This window comes from Pseudophryne corroboree, chromosome 5 (genome assembly GCF_028390025.1).
Source record: "Pseudophryne corroboree isolate aPseCor3 chromosome 5, aPseCor3.hap2, whole genome shotgun sequence".
Taxonomy (NCBI): domain Eukaryota; kingdom Metazoa; phylum Chordata; class Amphibia; order Anura; family Myobatrachidae; genus Pseudophryne; species Pseudophryne corroboree.
Genome location: NC_086448.1, coordinates 463,059,462 through 463,080,298, shown reverse-complemented (window position 1 = coordinate 463,080,298; position 20,837 = coordinate 463,059,462). Strand labels below are relative to the sequence as shown.

The window sequence follows — 20,837 nt, the reverse complement described above, 5'->3', positions numbered from 1 at the left end:
CCCGAAAACCTCCCAGACTTTCGTGAGCCGGGAGACCGTCCTGCCACGGTCTTGTCAGCAGTTTTATCCCGCTTTCTGGCTGCTGCCTGTGAGTTTCCTCTACCCCCACGTACTTGTGTACCGAAACTTTTTCCTCGGGCTCGCAAGGACTGCGATCTAAAGGAATTACATGCTGGTCCCAAATAACCTCTCCTAACTTGTGGAGTGGCCCTTGTATAAGGAGTAGCCAGAAAAGTGGACGTCCCTGCTGTAGCTTGCGAAGTCCACTTGTCCAACTCTGGACCGAAAAGCATCTCGCCCTCCAAGGGAAAGGATTCTACCGCCCCTTGGTGTCAGAGTCTCCACGCCATTCTCTGTCCGTCTAGCAGATATGGCTGATGCAGAGATGCGCGATGCTATCCTGCGAATATCTTGAATATGCTCCGCCAGTTGGGCAATTTCTTCCAAGCCATTTTCCCCCTCAATAGCCTGTACTATACGTCCAGACCATGCTCCCATGGTCTTGTTAACCCAAGCGCAGACAACCGTAGGTCTCCGTGCTGCACCTGCTACAAAAAGTGACTTTAAAGCTGTGTCAACCTCTTAAAGTCGTTACATTAGGTAATGGTAAGATTGTCCTTTTCGGCAACCTTCCTAGGAAAACATTCACTACCGGCGGAGTCTCCCCCTTATCCATTACACCCTTAGGTAGGGGATAAGTTACTGGAAACCCTGTTGGGAAAATTTAAAGAGTTTGTCAGGTTGCTTCCAAGCCTCCTCCATTTGAGATTGGAGGGATTTAGGAATGGGAAACGGTGCTGAACGCGGTTTTTGGGATTCGAACCATTAGAATCTTCTGGCTCCTTTACTTATTCTACCTTACAATGTAGGATCTCAGTCACCGTTTCGATTAAAGAATCAAGACCTGAGATTGCCGTGTCCTCTTCTGGAAAATCGGCGTCTACGTTAAATTCAATTAACTCACCTTCCTTTGTATCAATGAGAAGACCCTCTTCCTCCTCTGCTTACGGTACAAGAGGAAGAGGCCTTTTAACCGCCTTGCACCCCTTTGTTACTGCTTGTGCTGGAGGCGTTAACCTGGTGAGAATTTATTTTTTTTATTATTTTTTTTTTAGAATCCCACAGCCCTAATTGTTGCGTGCGGGATTCCGCCATCTCATTGGAGATTCTATCTGCAGGGTAATCCTTCCCTGACCTAGATGGAGCACTGCTTCCAGGTGGAGCGTCCTTGTCGAAGCAGGAATCGCACACCCTGGAGCTGCCATTCGCGTGCTCTTTTCGTTACATGCAAACATAATGGGGTTTGGAGGTCTTGGTTGGTGTTTTAGACATGTTGACTAAAACCCCTTACCAGACTGTGTCGCAGCGATTTCACCCTTTAAACTAGGCAGAGAAAGACTGTGATAGATGACGGAAACAAAAGATTTATTTCTTTTGTCTTTACACCAGCCGACTTGTAACCGCCACACACCCAACTGTAAGTCAGCTACGGTGTTAGAGTTGGCTTCACTTGCTTTTTAGTATTTTCTGTAGGCTCTTTGTAAGAAAGTACCTTTGAAAATAAATCATAATCATATTATATTTCAGGAGATCCGCATTATGACATCTCACCAGCAGAGGGCGTTGTCTTACTATTATTCTATAACAGAGAAGAGGTTCACTCCATGCTCCTCAGTTTTTCTGGCGCCTGCATATGAATTTTAAGATGGCCGCCAATTAAAAATTCCGGACACTTCATTTATGAGGGGGAACTACCTCCGGTGAGCCCCCTTGTCTACACTCTTGTTTTACCTTAATGCTGAAAGGAGCCTTACTTGCCGTAGTGGCCGCCCTGTCTGTGCGCTATAGAGCCCCGTCCCGCGGCTGAGGGAATCACCTCACCTGCTTCTCACTGCAGCGTCTCTCTCGCTCCCCGCCTCCGGCGGCTGAAGGTATCTGCTCAGGCGCGCGGTATACAATCTCCCGCTGGCTGGCGCGCGCTGGCACTGCTCTCATCGGGTCCCGTAGCGGCGCCTCTCTCTGACTGCCTCTGGACTGACAGGGAAGGCTGCGCTGCTGAAGGGATTCCGGCCCGCCTCACACTGTGACCGCTGCCTGGACGACGCTGTGGGGAGCTAATCATTTTTTATTTTTTTTATTTGAACATGTCTTTCCACATTACAGGGGATCAGTCCTCTACACTATGAGGATCCCACTTGCTAGCAAAGTCTAATAAAGCCCCATAGGGAAATTAAATAAAGAAATAATCAAGAAAAAAAAAATTCTAATGCTACTTCAACTCCCTGAGGCCATGTTAAAACAACCAGTACTCACGGTTGGTGCCTTTATAGAGATGCAGACCCCTTCAGCTGGAGTCATTGTCTCCAATCCTGAACTTTGTCCCCCTTTTATTAGGGGGACGCAGCCTTTTCGCCTGGTAAAGCCTGCACCCCCTTTCATTTAGGTGGGATCGGGCATTTACCATCTTTTCGTTTAAAACCTGCACCCTCCTTTTAGTAAGGAGGGATTGGGCTAGTATAAGAGAAAAAATAAATAAAAATAAATAAATAAATCTTCATGGAGCAGGAGCTCCTTCTTGTGCTTGTACCTCCTAGGCACAATTTTCCAAACTGAGGGAGGAGGGATGTGAAGGGGGAGGAACCGGCTGTGCAGACAATGCTAATTTTAGATTGTGCCACACCTCCGGTTGCAAGCTTCACACCCCTACTGTATAGGACTCCAGTGTCCCCTAGTGGATGAAAGAGAAAAGTGCGAACATCCTATAGGTTAGCAATTTTTTATTTAAACTATACAGTCAATGCCGACACCTGTACTCTCAAGGAAGCCACCCGTAGACCTTTGTCCATTCCTGCCTGAAGGAATACTAGGACTCTGGAAACTCTGAATGACCTAGAATCAAATTTCCTGTCACTGCACCATTGAATATAGGCCTGACGTATACGGTAATAAATGCGAGCTGAGTAAGTTTTCCTTGCTCTAAGCATTGTTTGAATTACATGTTGTGTGAATCCTCTTGCTTTCAGGATGGAAGTCTCAAGAGCCACGCCGTCAAAGACAGCCGATCAAGGTGCTTGTAAGAGCAAGGACCCTGAGACACTAGATCTGGACGTTGAGGGAGTAGGAACGGAGTATCCACCGACAGCCTCTGCAGATTTGTGTACCAATATTTTCTGGGCAAAACCGGAGCTATTAATATCACGATGCCCTTTCCCTGTTTTACCTTTCGCATCACCCAGGGTAACAGGGTGATAGGTGGAAACACATAGGCCAGACAAAAGTCCCATCTTACTGACAGAGCATCCACAAAGGTCGCTTTGGGATCCTTTGTCCTTGACCCGTATGCGGGAACTTTGTTGTTCTGACGGGAAGCCATGAGATCTCTCTCTGGTAACCCCCACTTGTCTACCAGAGTCTGCAAAACCTCGGGGTGTAAAGCCCATTCATTACCATGAAAAGCGTGTCGACTGAGAAAATCCGCTTCCCAGTTTAGGACTCCTGGAATGAACACTGCGGACAAGGCTGGATGATGAAGTTCTGCCCACCTTAACGTGCGGCTTACCTCATTCGTTGCTTTTTGGCTGCAAGTTCCTCCCTGATGATTGAGGAACGCTACTGCCATTGCATTGTCCAAGCAAATTTCAACTGGTTTCCCCTGAAGAATGTCCTTTGAATGAATGAGTACCATATATATGGCCCGAAGTTACAATACATTTATTGGCAGGCAACTCTTTTCCTTGGTCCACTGCCCTTGGAAACATCATCTTTCTGACTCTGCTCCCCAGCCTTGAAGACTGGTATCCGTTGTCAGAACCTCCCAATCTCAGATCCAAAAGGGTCTCCCTTTGTCCAGATGGGATGTCTGTAGCCACCAGGCTTAATGACCTCCTTACTTCCAGAGGAAGGACCATAGTCAGAGTTTTTATTCTCTGATGTAATCCATTCCATTTGGAAAGGATCAGACGTTGTAGAGGCCTCGAGTGGAATGGAGCATAGTCCACCATGTCGAAAGTCGACACCATAGATCCCATCACACGCATCGCTGCATGAATGGATACCCATTTACTGTGTAGCAGCTACTGAATCCTTGTCTGTATTGTGGATATTTTGTTCAAAGGTAAAATTACTCTCTGAAGACCCGAATCCAATACAGGCCCAAAGTGTGTCATCCGTTGTGACGGAACAAGGGACGACTTTGCCCAATTTATGAGCCAACCGTGTCTCTGCAGACAAGCTATTTTCTGTTGCAGATGACACTGAAGCAATTCCTGAGATTATGCAAGTATTAATAAATTGTCGAGGTATGGAAGAATCCTTATCCCCTGCCGACGGAGATAAGCTGCCATTACCACCATAATTTTGGTAAAACACTCTTGGAGCTGTGGCCAGTCCAAATGGTACGGCCTGAAACTTAAAGTGTTGCTGGAGGATAGCAAACCTGAGGTTGCACTGATGGGGACTGTGCTATAGGAACATGTAGGTAAGCATTCTGGATATCCAGGGATACCATAAAATCCTCCTGCTCCATGGCCAAAATAATGAAACCTGAAGTCCTTAATATGAAATTGAGGAACCCTAATGTATTTGTTCAGAGCTTTGAGACTGAGAATGGGAACGACACGTGGCTTCTGGATTAGAAACAGGTTTGAATAAAAACCTTGTCCTCGTTGCGCAGGAGGAACTGGAATTATCACTCCTGATTGATGCAACTTTTGAACTGGCTCTTGCAAGGCCCTGGCCTTCGATTCCACTGAAGACGGGCTGGTACAAAAGAACCTTTGTGGAGGGTGTTTCTTGAAGGCAAACGCATAACCGTGAGATACCGCACCCAGGCATCTGTGGTGGACTGCTGTCAGATCTATGCAAAATTAAGTCATCAGCCTTCCACCCTTGTATCCCCCAGGTGAAGGCCCGCACCATCAGGCTGATGGCTTATATTCTGGCTTGGAAGCAGGCCTTCTGGTAGCTTTTTAGTCTTACCTGATTTGTCAGATTGAGACTGTTGTTAACCATAACACTTTCCTTTTGCTTTTCCCTGGGTCCGAAAAGGCCAATAAGCTGGAATCTTAGGTTTGGATTTGTGTGTTGAAGGAAACTTCATTTTCTAGGAGTCTGCTTCTGATGCCAAAATACTGTTTCATTCTTTTCCAAAATGAATCTCAAGCAAAAGTCAAATACTCCAGAACTTTCTTGGACTCTGAGTCAGCCTTCCATGTATGCAGCAAAACAACTCTGCGAGCTGCTACTGCTGAGGCTTGAGAGGCAATAGTACCCATATCCAAGGCTGCTTCTTCCATAAAAATAGCCACCTGTTTAATATGTTCAATTTGGGAGTTTTGCTCTCTAGATGCCAATGAAAGATCAACCTTTAATGCATCAGCCCAAGCTGACACTGCTTTTGCGATCCAGGCTGAAGCCATGGCTGGTCTTCCAATTGCCCCAGACAAGGAGAAAATGGTTTTTAAAAAAACATCTATTTTCCTATCCGTAACATCATTTAATGATGTTAAAGGCAGAGGCCATGCAGATTTTCGCACTAATCGAATGACATGCGTATCTACTTAGGGAGTCGCCAGTTGGAAGAGGATAATGGGAATTCCATTTCTTAGGAATTCTAAACTTCTTACTGGGTGTTACCCAAGCCTCTTGCATAATCTCAGTCAGTTGTTCTGACCTCGGAAATTCAGTCTTGACTGTTTTGGGACGTTTAGACACAGGTGCCTTGGATTTTAACAAAGGCTTTGCTGCCTCCTCTAAGGATAGAGTGACTTTCATAGTACTAATCAGCTCAGGTATATCCACTAAGCTGGGACCTTCATCCTCATCTCTGTATGCAGACCCAGAATGCGAGGAGTCCTCATCCGAAGAGTCCCCATCTGAAACATGTGTAGACTGTGAAGATGTTGTTTCATGTCTGTGTGATTTATTTTCCACAGGCCTTTCAGCCTGTTTTTGTTGAAAGGCTGCAGATTCCTGGACTGGATGTGATAACCCCATGGGGGAATGTAGCATGTAAGGGTTAACAGGGTAACCTATCCCTGGTATAGGAGCTGGCATTATCTGCTCAGCTATATTGGATAATGTCTGTGCAAAAGAAGGAGGTTCAACTTGAACCTGCGCCTGCCTTATATTATTCAGGAGGCTTTGGTGAAAGCGAAAATTTTTTGCACATAATCCATTTTGAACTAGATCCTGAGAGGTTAACCCAGCTTTGCAAGACAAAAATGAAATCAGTGTTGGTGCTGCTGTGAGTGTATGCTTCTCACCCATGCCTCTCTTAGACACGATAAACAAATCACACACCTGTACAGTGTTAACTACACAATTGGTGAATGAAATCACTTTAAAACTTGTTAAAGAGACATACAATCCGATCCCTCCCTGCCTTGCACCAGCATTGAGGATCGGTATATACACAGAAACTGACAGTGAATAGTAACGTTTCAGCAATCACACTAGCAATCAGTGACAAGTTATACATCAGTAAAAATAGGATTTTAATTACCTACCGAAAAAATACTTTTCTCGTAGTCCATAAGGGATATTGGGGAAATCTAGTACAATGGGGTATAGACGGGGTCCAAAGGAGCTGGTGCACTTTAAATTTCTTCACTGGGTGTGTTGGCTCCTCCCCTCTATGCCCCCTCCCACAGGCAGTTATACGTAAAACAGTGCCCGAAGGAGAAAGGACATATATGAGAGAAGGAACATGACAACAAAGAGTGGTGAGATTTAACACCAGCACACCACGAACATAAAACAACCAGCAACGGCTGGTAACAATAACAGCAACAGCTGAACAGGTAACCACATAACAAAGAACCTGCAGAAAAGTCAACGCACTGAGGCGGGCGCCCAATATCCCTTATGGAATATGAGAAAATAATTTACCGGTAGGTAATTAAAATCCTATTTTCTCTAGCATCCATAAGGGATATTGGGGAAATCTAGTACGATGGGGATGTCCCAAAGCTTCCAGAACGGGTGGGAACATGCGGAGACTTCTGCAGCACCGCCTGCCCAAACTGGGTATCCTCTTTGGCCAGGGTATCAAACCTGTAGAACTTCACAAAGGTGTTCTTCCCCAACCAGGTAGCAGCTCGGCATATTTGCAAGGCCAAGACTCCTCAGGCAGCTGTCCTGGAAGAGCCCACAGATCTTGTAGAGTGGGCCTTCAGAGACTTAGGAACAGGTAAGGCTGCCGATACATAGGCCTGTTGGATAGTAAGCCTAAGCCAACGAGCAGTGGACTGCTTCGAAGCAGGACAACCCTTCTGTGCATCATAGAGCACAAACAAGGAATCAGTCTTTCTGATCCGAGCCATCCGCTTGACACAGATCTTCAAGGCTCGCACCACATCCAATGTCTCCGGAGGAGCAGAAGCTTCAGAACTGGACGGAACCACAATTGGTTGATTCAGGTGAAATGCAGAGACAACCTTCAGCAGAAACTGCTGACTAGTCCTGAAAATAACAAACGTTTAAAAGAAAATCAAAGAAAACTTTCTGTAGCTGCAGAGATGTGCATCCTCTCCTGAGGGCACTTTTTTCTAAACTGCCTGTGGGGGCATAGAGTGGGGGAGCCAACACACCCAGTGAAGAAATGTAAAGTGCACCGGCTCCTTTGGACCCCGTCTATACTCCATCGTACTAGATTTCCCCAATATCCCTTATGGATGCTAGAGAAATAATCAATGTGAGCACATTCTCTTCACCCTGCTTCCAGAATCGATTAATACGTTAGTGAACGCTAAGGGGATCCAGACCCAATAGTGTACACAAACGCCCAATGAACCCCAGTGAATACAGATGACCAAATGAACATCGACGCACCAGTCACAGTGCCGCCTATGCTGCGACTAGGTCCTTTAGATACACAGGGCAGATGTATTAACCTGGAGAAGGCATAAGGAAGTGATAAACCAGTGATATGTACAAGGTGATAAAGGCACCAGCCAATCAGATCCTAACTGTTAATTTACATAATGGAGCTGATTGGCTGGTGCCTTTATCACCTTGCACATATCACTGGTTTATCACTTCCTTATGTCTTCTCCAGGTTAATACATCTGCCCCACAGCGTCTCAGATGGAAGCGGGAACTCAGTTCCTGGCGGGAAACTCAAAGGAAACAGGTCATGAACCGGGGGTGGGGGGAGACCAGGGGGGCGTCTTACTCCCCACTGCTGAGATCAACCCCAGGGATCGGGGCCTCACACTATTCCCTGGAGCCTATGATCCCTGAGGCCTAGCGCTGGTGCACTCGAGGTGGCAGCAGCGTCAGCGACTGTTCAGTAGTCTCCTTTCCGAAACAGTGCACCTGTGTATTGCGTCTCCCCCGCTAAGCGGAACTGACGCCTTACCTTCTCTTCCCGTGCTCTGGCCACAGCCTGGTAACGTCTGCTGGACTTGCTAGTACATCCTACACAGACGCCCGCCGAAACAGCACTGTACACGTGGCTAAGTGTTGTCGCGACTCTGCGGAGAGTTGTTGGAGCGACTATTTCTAAGGTACGTGTAAGAGGCTTTTTAGAAACTTCGCTCAAAAAAACGTAAGACTATAAAAATAAATTATACAACAAGCATATGGCTACCAAAACCAGCAGCTCAAAGATCGCTGTCCGGCTCCTGCCACACCAACAAAAATAGACGTTATGGTAAGAACTTACCGTTGATAACGTGATTTCTCTTATGTCCACAGGTATCCACAGGATAACATTGGGATATGCCAGAGCGACAGCGGAAATGGCACCAACACGGTCACGAGCTTTCTGGCCTCCCAGGATGCATCGGGGCTTCACCATATAATCCCGCCCACTGACTCAGTCAAATCAGTTCTTTCCACAGCGATTAGGCAGGAGCATCAGGTAGAAACCTATTTAGGCGATAAGAACACACATACACACCCTTCCATACAAGAGGGAAGAGGTTTAGTGATTGTCAAGATCCTCAAATCAGGTGCGTCAGGGTGGGACCCTGTGGATACCTGTGGACATAAGAGAAATCACGTTATCAACGGTAAGGTCTTACCATAACGTCTATTTCTCTGGCTGGGTCCACAGGATAACATTGGGATTCCCAAAGCCAGTTTTAGTGGTGGGGACGCTCCTGATTACACAGGAGGACCTTTCGCCCGAAGTCTGCGTCATGAGAGGCAAAAGTATCCAAGGCATAATGTCTAATGAATGTATTTATGGAAGACCATGTGGCTGCCTTACAAATCTGTTCTGTTGAAGCACCCTGTTGTGCTGCCCAAGAAGGACCTACCTTACGTGTAGAGTGAGCAGAGACATTAGCCGGAGTAGGTAGATCTGCATGAGAATAAGCTTCTGATATTACCATTCGGAGCCATCTCGCCAGCATTTGTTTACTAGCAGGCCATCCTCTTCTATGAAATACATAGAGGATGAAGAGAGAATCTGTTTTCCTGATGGCACTAGTACGATCTACGTAGATTCTTAATGCTCGGACTACGTCCAGCGACGCTTCTCCCGCAGAAAGTCCCGATATCTGAAAAGCTGGGATTACAATCTCTTCGTTAAGGTGAAACTTTGAAACCACCTTTGGAAGATAACCAGATCTAGTTCTGAGAACTGCTCTGTCTGGAAAAAAACTTAGGAAAGGAGACTTACACGATAATGCTCCTAAATCTGACACTCTTCTGGCTGACGCCATTGCCAGTAGAAAAAGTACTTTAGCCGTTAACCATTTAAGATCTGCTCTCTTAAGCGGTTCAAACGGAGGACCCTGGAGGAATTTAAGAACTAAATTCAAATCCCAGGGAGCTGCAGGAGGAACAAATGGTGGTTGAATATGTACAACTCCCTGAAAGAAAGTACGTACATCCTGTAAATCAGCAATCTTACGCCGAAACCATACAGTTAACGCTGATACTTAAACTCTCAAGGAAGCTACTTTCAAACCTTTATCCAATCCTGCTTGAAGGAAATCCAAAATCCTGGATACTTTAAAAGATCTTGGATTCAAACATTTTTCAGTACACCAATGAATATAGGCTTGCCATATTCTATGATACACACAAGCTGAAGAAGGCTTTCTTGCTCTAAGCATAGTTTGGATAACTTGTTTTGAAAATCCTCTAGCTTCTAAGATAGAGGTTTCAACAGCCACGCCGTCAAAGACAGACGATCCAGATGACTGTGACAACAAGGACCCTGCATTAGCAGATCTGAACGTTGAGGGAGCAATATTGGTAGATCTATGTACCAATGCCTTCTTGGCCAAGCTGGAGCTATTAGAATTATCGCTCCCTTTGCTTTATTTTTCTCACTACTCTGGGTAACAGAGATATTGGAGGGAACAGATATGCCAGACGAAATTTCCATTCCACTGACAGTGCGTCTGCAAGGACCGCTCCGGGATCCTTTGTTCTCGATCCGTACTTCGGAACTTTGTTGTTTAGACGAGACGCCATGAGGTCCATCTCTAGTAGACCCCATCTGTTCGCTATTGTCTGAAACACTTCTGGGTGTAATGCCCATTCCGTTTCCTGAATGGTGTGTCGACTGAGAAAATCCGCTTCCCAGTTCAGTACACCTGGGACAAACACTGCTGACAATGCTGGGAGATGGAGTTCCGCCCATGTTAGAATGGGAGTCACTTCCTCCATCAATCTTTTGCTGTGAGTTCCTCCTTGATGATTGAGGTACGCTACTGCTGTCACATTGATTGAGCGAATCTGGACCAGTCTTCCTTGCAGACTGTCCTTTGCCTGAACTAGAGCCATATAAATGGCCCTTATTTCCAACAGATTTATTGGCAGGCGACTTTCCCTTGCGGTCCATTTTTCCTGGAACCAAAGGCTTCCGAGTACCGCACCCCAGCCTTGCAGACTGGCATCTGTTGTCAGGACTTGCCATTCTTTTATCCAAAAGGGTCTCCCCTTGTTTAAATGGTCTGCCTGTAGCCACCACGCTAGAGACCTTTTTACATTTACTGGAAAATGTATCATCTGCTTTTTATTTGTCTGATGATTTCCGTTCCATTTGGTCAGAATAAGGTGCTGAAATGGTCTGGAGTGGAATTGCGCATATTCCACCATGTCGAAGGTTGATACCATCAGACCCAACAGTCGCATTGCTGAATGGACCGACATTGTCTGGGCGTGCAACGCTTCCTGAGTCATGACCTGCACCTTGACCATCTTTTTCTCTGGTAGAAAAACTCTTTGTAGATCTGAATCCAATATGGCACCCAAATGGACCATCCGCTGTGACGGATTCAGAGACGACTTTTCCCAATTTATGAGCCATCCATGTCTCTGTAAACAAACTATTGTCTGTTGAAGATGGCTCAAAAGTAACTCTTGCGAATGTGCTAGGATTAACAGGTCGTCGAGGTATGGGAATATTCTTATCCCCTGCTTGCGGAGATAAGATGCCATAACCACCATAATCTTGGTAAACACCCTGGGTGCTGTTGCTAGCCCGAAGGGCAAGGCTTGGAACTGAAAATGTTCCTGGAGTATGGCAAACCTGAGATAACACTGATGAGACAGTGCTATAGGCACATGTAGGTAAGCATCCTGTACATCCAGAGATACCATGTAATCTCCCGGTTCTATAGCTAACATTATGGAGCGTAATGTCTCCATGTGGAACCTTGGGATCCAAATGTATTTGTCTAACATTTTCAGATTGAGAATTCGTCGAAATGACCCATTTGGCTTCTGGATCAGAAATAGATTGGAGTAAAACCCCTGTCCCCTTTGTGATGGAGGTACTGGGACAATCACACCTGACTGCAGTAATTTTTGGACTGCTTCTTGCAGGGCATTGGCCTTCGACTCTATACGAGACGGGTTGGTGCAAAAAAATCTTTGAGGAGGCTGCCTCCTGAATGGGAACCCATACCCCTGAGATACCACCTTCTGCACCCAAGCATCTGTCGGCGACTGTTGCCAAATGTGTGCAAAGTGAAGGAGTTGGCCCCCAACCCTGGAATCCTCCAGGCGGAGGCCTGTTTCTTCAGGCTGATGGTTTCTGTTCAGGCTTGGAAGCTGGCTTTCTGCTAGCCCATTGCTTCCTACCTCTGGCCGATCTATTGGACTGGGGCTGCTTAGACTCCTCTTTAGTTTTCGCTTTGCCACAGAAATGAGCAAAACTTTGAACCCCTAGTCTTTGGGTTATAAGTAGCCGGAAATCTGACCTTTTTTGATTCAGCCTCTGATTCTAGGATATCAGATAATGGTTTCCCAACAATATATTACCAATGAAAGGCAATGCTTCCAATTCTTTCTTGGATTCCGCATCTGCTTTCCAGGTACGTAGCCAAACTGCTCTACGAGCGGCTATTGTCAAGGCTGAAGCTTTTGAAGCAACTGTACCCATATCAATTGCTGCTTCTTCCAAGTATTGGGCAGATTGTCTTAAACGGCTAAAAAGATCCTCTTGCTCCCTATTAGGAGAAGAGAGGCCATTCTCTAGTTCCTCTATCCATTCGCCCATTGCCTTTGCTACCCAGGCCGAAGCCATAGCAGGTCTTACCACTGCTCCTACTAGAGAAAATAAATTTTTCAAGAAACTATCTACCCTTCTGTCTGTGACATCATTTAGTGAGGTAGATGACAGTGGTAAAGCAGATTTATGCACAAGTCGCAGCACATGTGCATCTACTTTTGGAGGAACTTCTCTCTTCGAACAATCCACAGCTGGAAATGGATAATAAGAATTCCATCTTTTCGGAATCTTATACTTTTTACTGGGCGTTGCCCATGACTCTTCCATCATTTCCGTCAGCTCATCTGACGCTGGGAATTCAGTTTTAACTGTCTTTGTTCGTTTAAATACAGGTGCTTTAGATTTTGACACTGTCTTAGCTGGCTCTTCCAAGGAGAGAACAGACTTCACAGCGTCAATAAGTTCAGCCACATCTTCTGAACTAAAACTCTGCGACTGATCATCATACGGAGTATTTGAATATACTGTATCATCATCTGTTGTATCATCTTGTGTAGTCTGCCACATAGACGCATCTGTCTTAGTCTTACCTGTCCCTTGGTTACTTGTAGAGGCTACTGGAACCAAGCCGTAGGAAGGAAGCTGCATGTATGGGTTAATAGTGTAACCTAACCCTTGAGGTGGTGCTACCGGAGTTAACCTGTCTGCTATTGAAGACAAAGTCTTTGCGAACATATTCCATGGTGGCTATGTTGGTTGTTTAAGAAACAGGATTTGGTTCTTACTTTGCTGAAAAGCAAAACAGTTCGCACACAACCCCTCATAAGTGACCAGCTGGTTCATACCAATTAACCCTGTCTTACAAGATAAGCATGTTAGGGATGTAGGAGTGCCTGATAAATTCTCCTCGTCACTTTTGCCGCTCACAGACATGGTAATAATCTGTTAATGACTACACAATTTGTGACTGAAAATCACCTATATATGGATATATAGAAGTGAGATCAATCTGACCACAACGGTGCACCTGATTTGAAGGTCAGAACAGGACTGACGACATAGAAAAGTCAGCACACATACTAGCAGTCAGTCACATGTTAAGGTATTAGACATTGTCATATGAGAATACAACCTCCATAACAACTTACAAGTAAGTACGAAAATTGTACTTCTGTTTTAACTGGTTCTTTTTCAAACATAACATGCAGAAAACACAGTAATATACAGATCTCATATGCAATATGTACTAAAAATTAACAATTCATACTAACAAGTAGAGAGAATTTTTAGTACTGTATACCCTTCCTCCGTAGAGCGGGATACAGGGAGACTCGCCACCCTTCCATATCCAAACAAATACGCTCGCAAGACGCTCAGTGGATTCAGACGCTACTGGTGTACACTGCCGTTCCGATAACTGATGCAAGACACGGACGCTCAGTGACTAACACGTGTATGCAGGCGCTAAGGCCTGCGACTCGGTCTAGGCGGATCTCTAGTGTACACAACCGCAGCGTCTAAGCTGCGACCGAGTACCCTCGTGGTAGCGTCTGAGACGGAAGTGAGGTCATTCAGTTCATGGACGGGAGACGCGCGGAAACTGGTCATGAACTTGGAGGAGGGACCGCCAGGAGAGCGTCTGATTCCCCCCGTTGACTTAAACTAGTCCTGGCGCCTATGATCCCTAGAGCATAGCGCTGTCGCACTCGAGGTGTTCGGCGCATAAACACACTGTTTGTAGTCTCCACCAATACAGTGTAGCAGTGTCCGGACTCCCCTAGTAAGAGGAAATCCATAGACTTACCTTCCCCCCATGCTCCGGCCACAGCCTGGTTACGTCTGCTGGACCTGCTAGAACATCCGACACAGACGCCCGTCGAGACAGCACTGTACCACGAAGGTAAGCGTTGTTGCGACCCGGTGGGGAGTTGTTGGAGCGACTCTTTCCCGTATGCGTTTAAGACGCTGTTAGGAAAAGTCGCTCAAAAAAAACATAGTAAGACTATAAAAATAAAATAATAAAAGCTTCAGGCTGCTTTATTCACAGAAGCCCTGTGACCATGGTCCGGCTCCTGCCGCACCAAACAAAAAACTGATTTGACTGAGTCAGTGGGCGGGATTATATGGTGAAGCCCCAATGCATCCTGGGAGGCCAGAAAGCTCGTGACAATGTTGGTGCCATTTCCGCTGTCGCTCCGGCATATCCCAATGTTATCCTGTGGACCCAGCCAGAGAAAAACTGAATTGCCCGAGACAGGAGGCGGGCATATAGAGGACTGGCCCATTGCATTCTGGGAGGCCGATAGCTTTTGATCGCTGGTGCCAATCTGCTGACGCTACCTCATATCCCAATGTTTATCCTGTGCAGAATCTGTGGACCCTGCAGGAGAAATAAAGTGTTTTGCGGTCTTATGTTGAAGACTCAGTTATTACCAAGGTATAAAACCCCCATTTCTGGAAGGTGCATGTCCGACTCAGAATTTCATTGAAAGTAAAAAAAAAAAAGAAAGTTAAAAGACTCTACTTACCCCCTCCCCACTCGCACGTATTCCCAACAGCACTCTTAGAGGGCGATTCAATTGTTTGCACCTGTGGCTATCTCTAATAGTGCCCGATGGAGCTATTCAATTGTTGCTCCTTTCAGACGCGACTAGCTTCCAGAGGTAGTAAGCACAAATGTGCTATAAGTTGGTACCCCAAGCAGTACGGGTTTATTTGCTTTGCGCACCCATACTTCTAGGAGCGCACACTCTGGACTCGCACCCTATTGGTAGGAACAATTGAATTGCTCTGATGGGCGCCCACAAAACAACTGGATTCCCTCATAGTGTACAGTAAAGCTGGGTAAAAACTGAGCGATATGTCAGTCCGATCCGCCGAATCAGACGATACATCGCTCAAGTCAGCGCATATCAGGCAGTGTGCATGCCGGATATGCGGGTGCCCGCGGTCACTAGACACATCGTCAGGTTTTATGTGCTGCACACACTTTAGTCTGGGGATAGTCAACATGCGGCCCTCCAGATGATGGTATATGTAGTTCCACGCAGGACAGTGCGTAATTGTAAGTAGCGAAAACCCATACATCTGATAACACAACTGTACAGTATTGACAGTATAGGATATCATTTTTTTTAAAGATTTGAGAACATCCTTTACAAATCAATTTACTCAATAAGGATGAGACTGTGCTGCAAAGACAAGACAGTGCAACCTTTTATTTATGGTCATGTTCTAAAACTGTAAACTGATAAGAAAAGGCTAGCTAGTAAATACATGCATGCATGCATACATACATACATACATACATACATACATGAGCAGGCATCTTCTGTGTGGTGATTGATAGTCATATTCTAACCTTTTTCTCTGTATTTCCCAACAAGGAGGCTTTATTAAACTCTGAAATCAATAGCTAATGGAACTTCTCTGCTAAAATTAACCCTGTATTATTTCCTCTATTTCATTTTAAATCAATAGACGTAGCTTTATCCAGAACTGCCTCATCAGCATGTTCCCTTTCAGGCTCAACAATGACTGCAGCACCAATAAAGAGGGACAGTAAAAGCTACAGACTCATTATTATTATTATTATTACTATTACTTATTATTATAGGCTATTTAGGAATATAAAAGGTTTCTACACCTCTACAGTCACTTTTGTCCAACTCATGAAAGAGCAAGAAGTTTCTTTCCTTCAGTTAAAAATCCTTCTAATTTTCTTGCTACAGTACAATGAATAAATTATCTGTCATATTTTAACATAGGTGTGGAAGTTATTTATATGACAGATGACGTGTGTATAAAAACCCAGCATCATCTACCTGAAGGCAGGACCAACTCCATTGTCTCCTCATCATACTCTAAATTCTTCTCATCTGGCAGAACCTTGTCAGTCATTTCTACGTCTTCTCCATCTTTGTCATTCGGATAACTGGACCTGTACCACAAGAACAGAAATAACAGTCCTCAGAAGATGTTACACATGTTAATAGAGGGAGAGAAAAGTAATCTATTGTATTTGTGCACTGAAACACTACGCAGGTGAGCTAGAGCAAGGTATTGCACTAAGGTACTGATATAATAGGATTTTAAATTACCTACCAGTAATCCCTTTTCTCATATTCCATAGACGATGCTGGGGTCCACTAGGAGCCACTGGCACTTTAAGAGTTTAATAGTGTGGGCTGGCTCCTCCCTCTATGACCCTCCTACCAGACTCCGTCTAGAAACTCTGCCCGAGGAGACTGACAACTTCAAGAGAAGGATTTTACACAGTGGCGAGATTCACACCAGCTCACACAAACAAGGCAAACGAAGCTAACTAGCTTGAAAAAACTCAGCAACAGCTGAATAACATTACTGAACCAAGTAATAACGCAGTACTTAACTAAGAACAAAGCAGTACTGAACCAAATAACCACTGCAGGATAACGAAGCGCTGGACGGGCGCCCAACATCCTCTACGGACTACGAGAAAAGGTTTTACCGGTAGGTTAAAATCCTATTTTCTCTTACATCCTAGAGGATGCTGGGGTCCACATTAGTACCATGGGGATGTACCAAAGCTCCCAGAACAGGAGGGAGAGCGCGGAGGCTCCTGCAGAACTGATTGACCAAACTTAAGTTCCTCAGAGGCCAAAGTATCGAACTTGTAGAATTTAGCAAACGTGTTCGACCCAGACCAAGTAGCCGCTCGGCAAAGCTGTAAAGCCGAGACACCCCGGGCAGCCGCCCAGGAAGACCCCACCTTACGGAGTAGAGTGGGCCTTAACAGACTTTGGACACGGCAATCCTGCCGTAGAAAACGCATGCTGGATAGTGAACCTAATCCAGCAAGAGATCGTCTGCTTAGAAGCAGGACACCCAAGTTTCTTGGGATCATACAGGACAAACAGAGTCCGATTTTCTGTGACGAGGAGTCCTCTTCACGTAGATTTTAAGCACCCTTACAACATCCAAGGACTTTGATGGAATTGAGGAGGCAGTAGCAACTGGCACCACAATAGGTTACTTGATATGAAAAGCAGACACAACATTTGGAAGGAACTGCTGACGTGTCCGGAGCTCAGCTCTATCTTCATGGAAGATCAAGTATGGGCTTTTACAAGACAAAGCCCCCAACTCTGACACACGTCTAGCAGAACCTAAGGCCAACAAAGTGACAGCCTTCCACGTGAGAAACTTGACTTCAACCTCCTGTAGAGGGGCTCGAACCAGTCCGATTGGAGGAACTGTAACACCACGTTAAGATCCCAGGGTGCCGTAGGCGGCACAAAGGGTGGCTGGATGTGCAGAACCCCTTTCAAAAAAGTCTGAACCTCAGGGAGGGAAGCCAGCTGTTTCTGGAAGAAAATGGATAAGGCCGAAATCTGGAACTTTAAGGATCCCAACCTCAGATCCATATCCACACCTGCTTGCAGGAAAAGGAGAAATCTTCCCAGTTGAAACTCCACCATAGGAAACTTCTTGGATTCACACCAAGATACATACTTTTTTCCAAATGAGATGGTAATGTTTAGACGTTACTCCTTTCCTAGCCTGTATCAGGGTAGGAATAACCTTGTTCGGAATGCCCTTCCGAGCTAATATCTGGCATTCAACCTCCATGCCGTCACACGTAGCAGCGGTAAGTCTTGATAAGCGAACGGCCCCTGTTGTAGCAGGTCCTCCCGAAGAGGAAGAGGCCTCGGATCTTCCAGCAGAAGACCCAGAAGATCCGCGTACCAAGCCCTTCTTGGCCAGTCCGGAGCAATGAGGATTGCCTGAACTCTTGTTCTCCCTATGAGCTTTAGAATCCTTGGAATGAGTGGAAGTGGAGAAAACACGTACACCGACTAGAACACTCACGGGGTCACCAGGGCCTCCACCGCCACTGCTTGCGGGTCTCGACCTGGAACAATACCGCCAAAGCTTCTTGTTGAGATGGGAGTCCATCATGTCTATTTGAGGAACCCCCCAAAGATTTGTCACCTCTGTGAACACCTCTGGATGGAGACCCCACTCCCCTGAGGAAGTCCGCTCCCAGTTGTCCACTCCCGGAATGAAAATTGCTGACAGCGCCAACACGTGTTTTTCTGCCCAGAGGATGATTCTTGTTACCTCTGACATCGCAGCTCTGCTCTTCGTTCCGCCCTGTCAGTTTGTGTAGGCTACCGTCGTTACTTTGTCCGACTGTACTTGAATGGCTCAATCTCGCAGAAGATGGGCCGCTTAGAGAAGACCATGGTACACTGCTCTTAGTTCCAGAATGTTTATCGGAAGACTCGATTCCAGACTTGACCACATTCCTTGGAAGGTTTCCCCTTGAGTGTCTGCGCCCCATCCCTTGAGACTTGCATCCGTGGATAGAAGGATCCAGTCCTGAATCCCGAACCTGCGGCCCTCCAGAAGGTGAAGCATTTGCAGCCACCAGAGGAGTGAAATACTTGCTTTCGGTGACAGGCGTATCCTCAGGTGCATATGCAGATAAGAACCCAACCACTTGTACAGGAGATCCAGTTGGAAGGATTGAGCATGAAATCTTCCGTACTGTAGAGCCTCGTAGGAGGCAACCATCTTCCCTAGAAGGCGAATGCACTGATGAACCGATACCCGGGCTGGCTTCAGGACATCCCGGACCATTGTTTGTATCACCAATGCTTTCTCCTCCAGTAGAAACACCCTCTGCACTTCCGTGTCGAGAATCATCCACAGGAAAGACAATCTCCTGGTCTGTTCCAACTGTGACTTTGGAAGGTTCAGGATCCAACCCTGGTCCCTGAGCAGACGAGTCGTGAGAGCAATGGACTGCAACAACCTCTCCCTGGTCGATGCCTTTATCAGCAGATCGTCCAGATATGGAATTATGTTCACTCCCTGTCTGCAGAGGAGAACCATCATTTCTGCCATCACCTTGGTGAACACCCTCGGCACCTTGGAGAGACCGAATGGCAGTGCCTGGAACTGATAGTGACTGACTAACAGTGCAAATCTGAGATAAGCCTGGTGCGGCGACCAAATCGGAATGTGGAGGTACGCATCCTTGATATCCAGGGATACCAGAAACTCTCCCTCCTCCAATCCTGAGATCACCGCTCTCAGATACTCCATTTTGAACTTGAACTCCCTCAGCTAAGGATTTAACGATTTCAAGTTCAAAATCGGTCTGACCGAACCATCCGGTTTTGGTACCACGAAAAGGTTCGAATAGTAACCCCTGTGTTACATATGAGGTGGAACTGGAACAATGACCTCTGACTTTTCCAATTTTTGGATGGCTTCCTGTAGGATAGCCCTGTCTATCAGTAAAGCTGACAAGCCTGATTTGAAAAATAGGTGAGGCGGGAGTTCTTGAAACTCCAGTCTGTACCCCCTGGGATACAATATCCTGTACCCAGGGATACAGGCCGGACGACACCCAGACGTGGCTGAAACATCTGAGTCTCGCACCCACCAGACCGTCCCCTAGGCTGTGCGGTCGACCGTCATGCTGAGGATTTTGAGGAACCAGAAGCAGGCTTCTGGTCCTGGGAGCCTGCCGGTGCAGGCTTTTGGGATTTTGCACGACCACCTCTAAAGAAGGTGGTAGTAGGATTGGACTTTTTTGTCTTAGCGGTCCGAAAGGACTGCGATGCAGATAAAGAAAAGGGTTTCTTCGTAGAAGGTGGAGCTGAGGGATGAAAAGGTAATTTAACCGCGGTTGCCGTGGAAATCCACGCATCCAACGCTTCCTCAAATAGAGCCTGACCTGTGTAAAGTAGGTTCTCCACACTTCTCCTGGATTCCGCGTCTACAGACCAGTGGCGTAGCCAGAGTCCCCTGCGAGCTGAGACAGACATGGAAGATATTCTTGCATTCAGCGTACCCAGGTCCTTCATGGACTCCACCATGAACCCCGCAGAATCCTGTATGTTACGTAAACACAGTCCAATGTCACTTCTATCCATTGTATCTAAGTCTTCTAGTAACGTGCCTGACCACTTTACTATAGCTTTAGAAATCCATGCACAGGCAATAGTAGGCCTTAACACCACCTCTGAAGCAGTGTATATGGATTTGAGCGTAGTGTCAATCTTACGATCAGCCGGTTCTTTTAACGCGGTAGAGCCAGGGACAGGTAAAACCACCTTTTTTGACAGTCCGGAGACAGATGCGTCAACTATGGGTGGGTTTTCCCATCTTTTTCTATCCTCCTCAGGGAAGGGAAAAGCAACCAGAACCCTCTTGGGGATCTGGAATTTTTTCTCTGTGTTTTCCCAGGATTTTTTAAATAGAACGTTTAATTCTTTAGATGCAGAGAAGGTTAGCGAGGCTTTCTTATTGTCTGTGAAGTAAGCCTCCTCAACCTGCCCAGTAATGTTTAACACATCTCTAATGGCCTCAATCATGAGCTGCACCCCCTATGCCAGGGATGCTGTCCCCCTCAGCACATCCCCATCAC

General features: G+C 46.2%; 1 protein-coding gene across 2 annotated transcripts in view; it reads right to left on the bottom strand.

Annotated features, from left to right (window-relative positions):
- ZNF622 (zinc finger protein 622) overlaps positions 1-20,837 on the bottom strand; it is a 59,084-nt gene that overhangs the window by 11,650 nt on the left and 26,597 nt on the right. For both annotated transcript variants that reach the window (XM_063922950.1, XM_063922951.1), the window contains exon 5: positions 16,240-16,355. In XM_063922950.1, the coding sequence (XP_063779020.1) occupies positions 16,240-16,355 (116 nt within the window). The remainder of the gene's footprint in view (positions 1-16,239; positions 16,356-20,837) is intronic.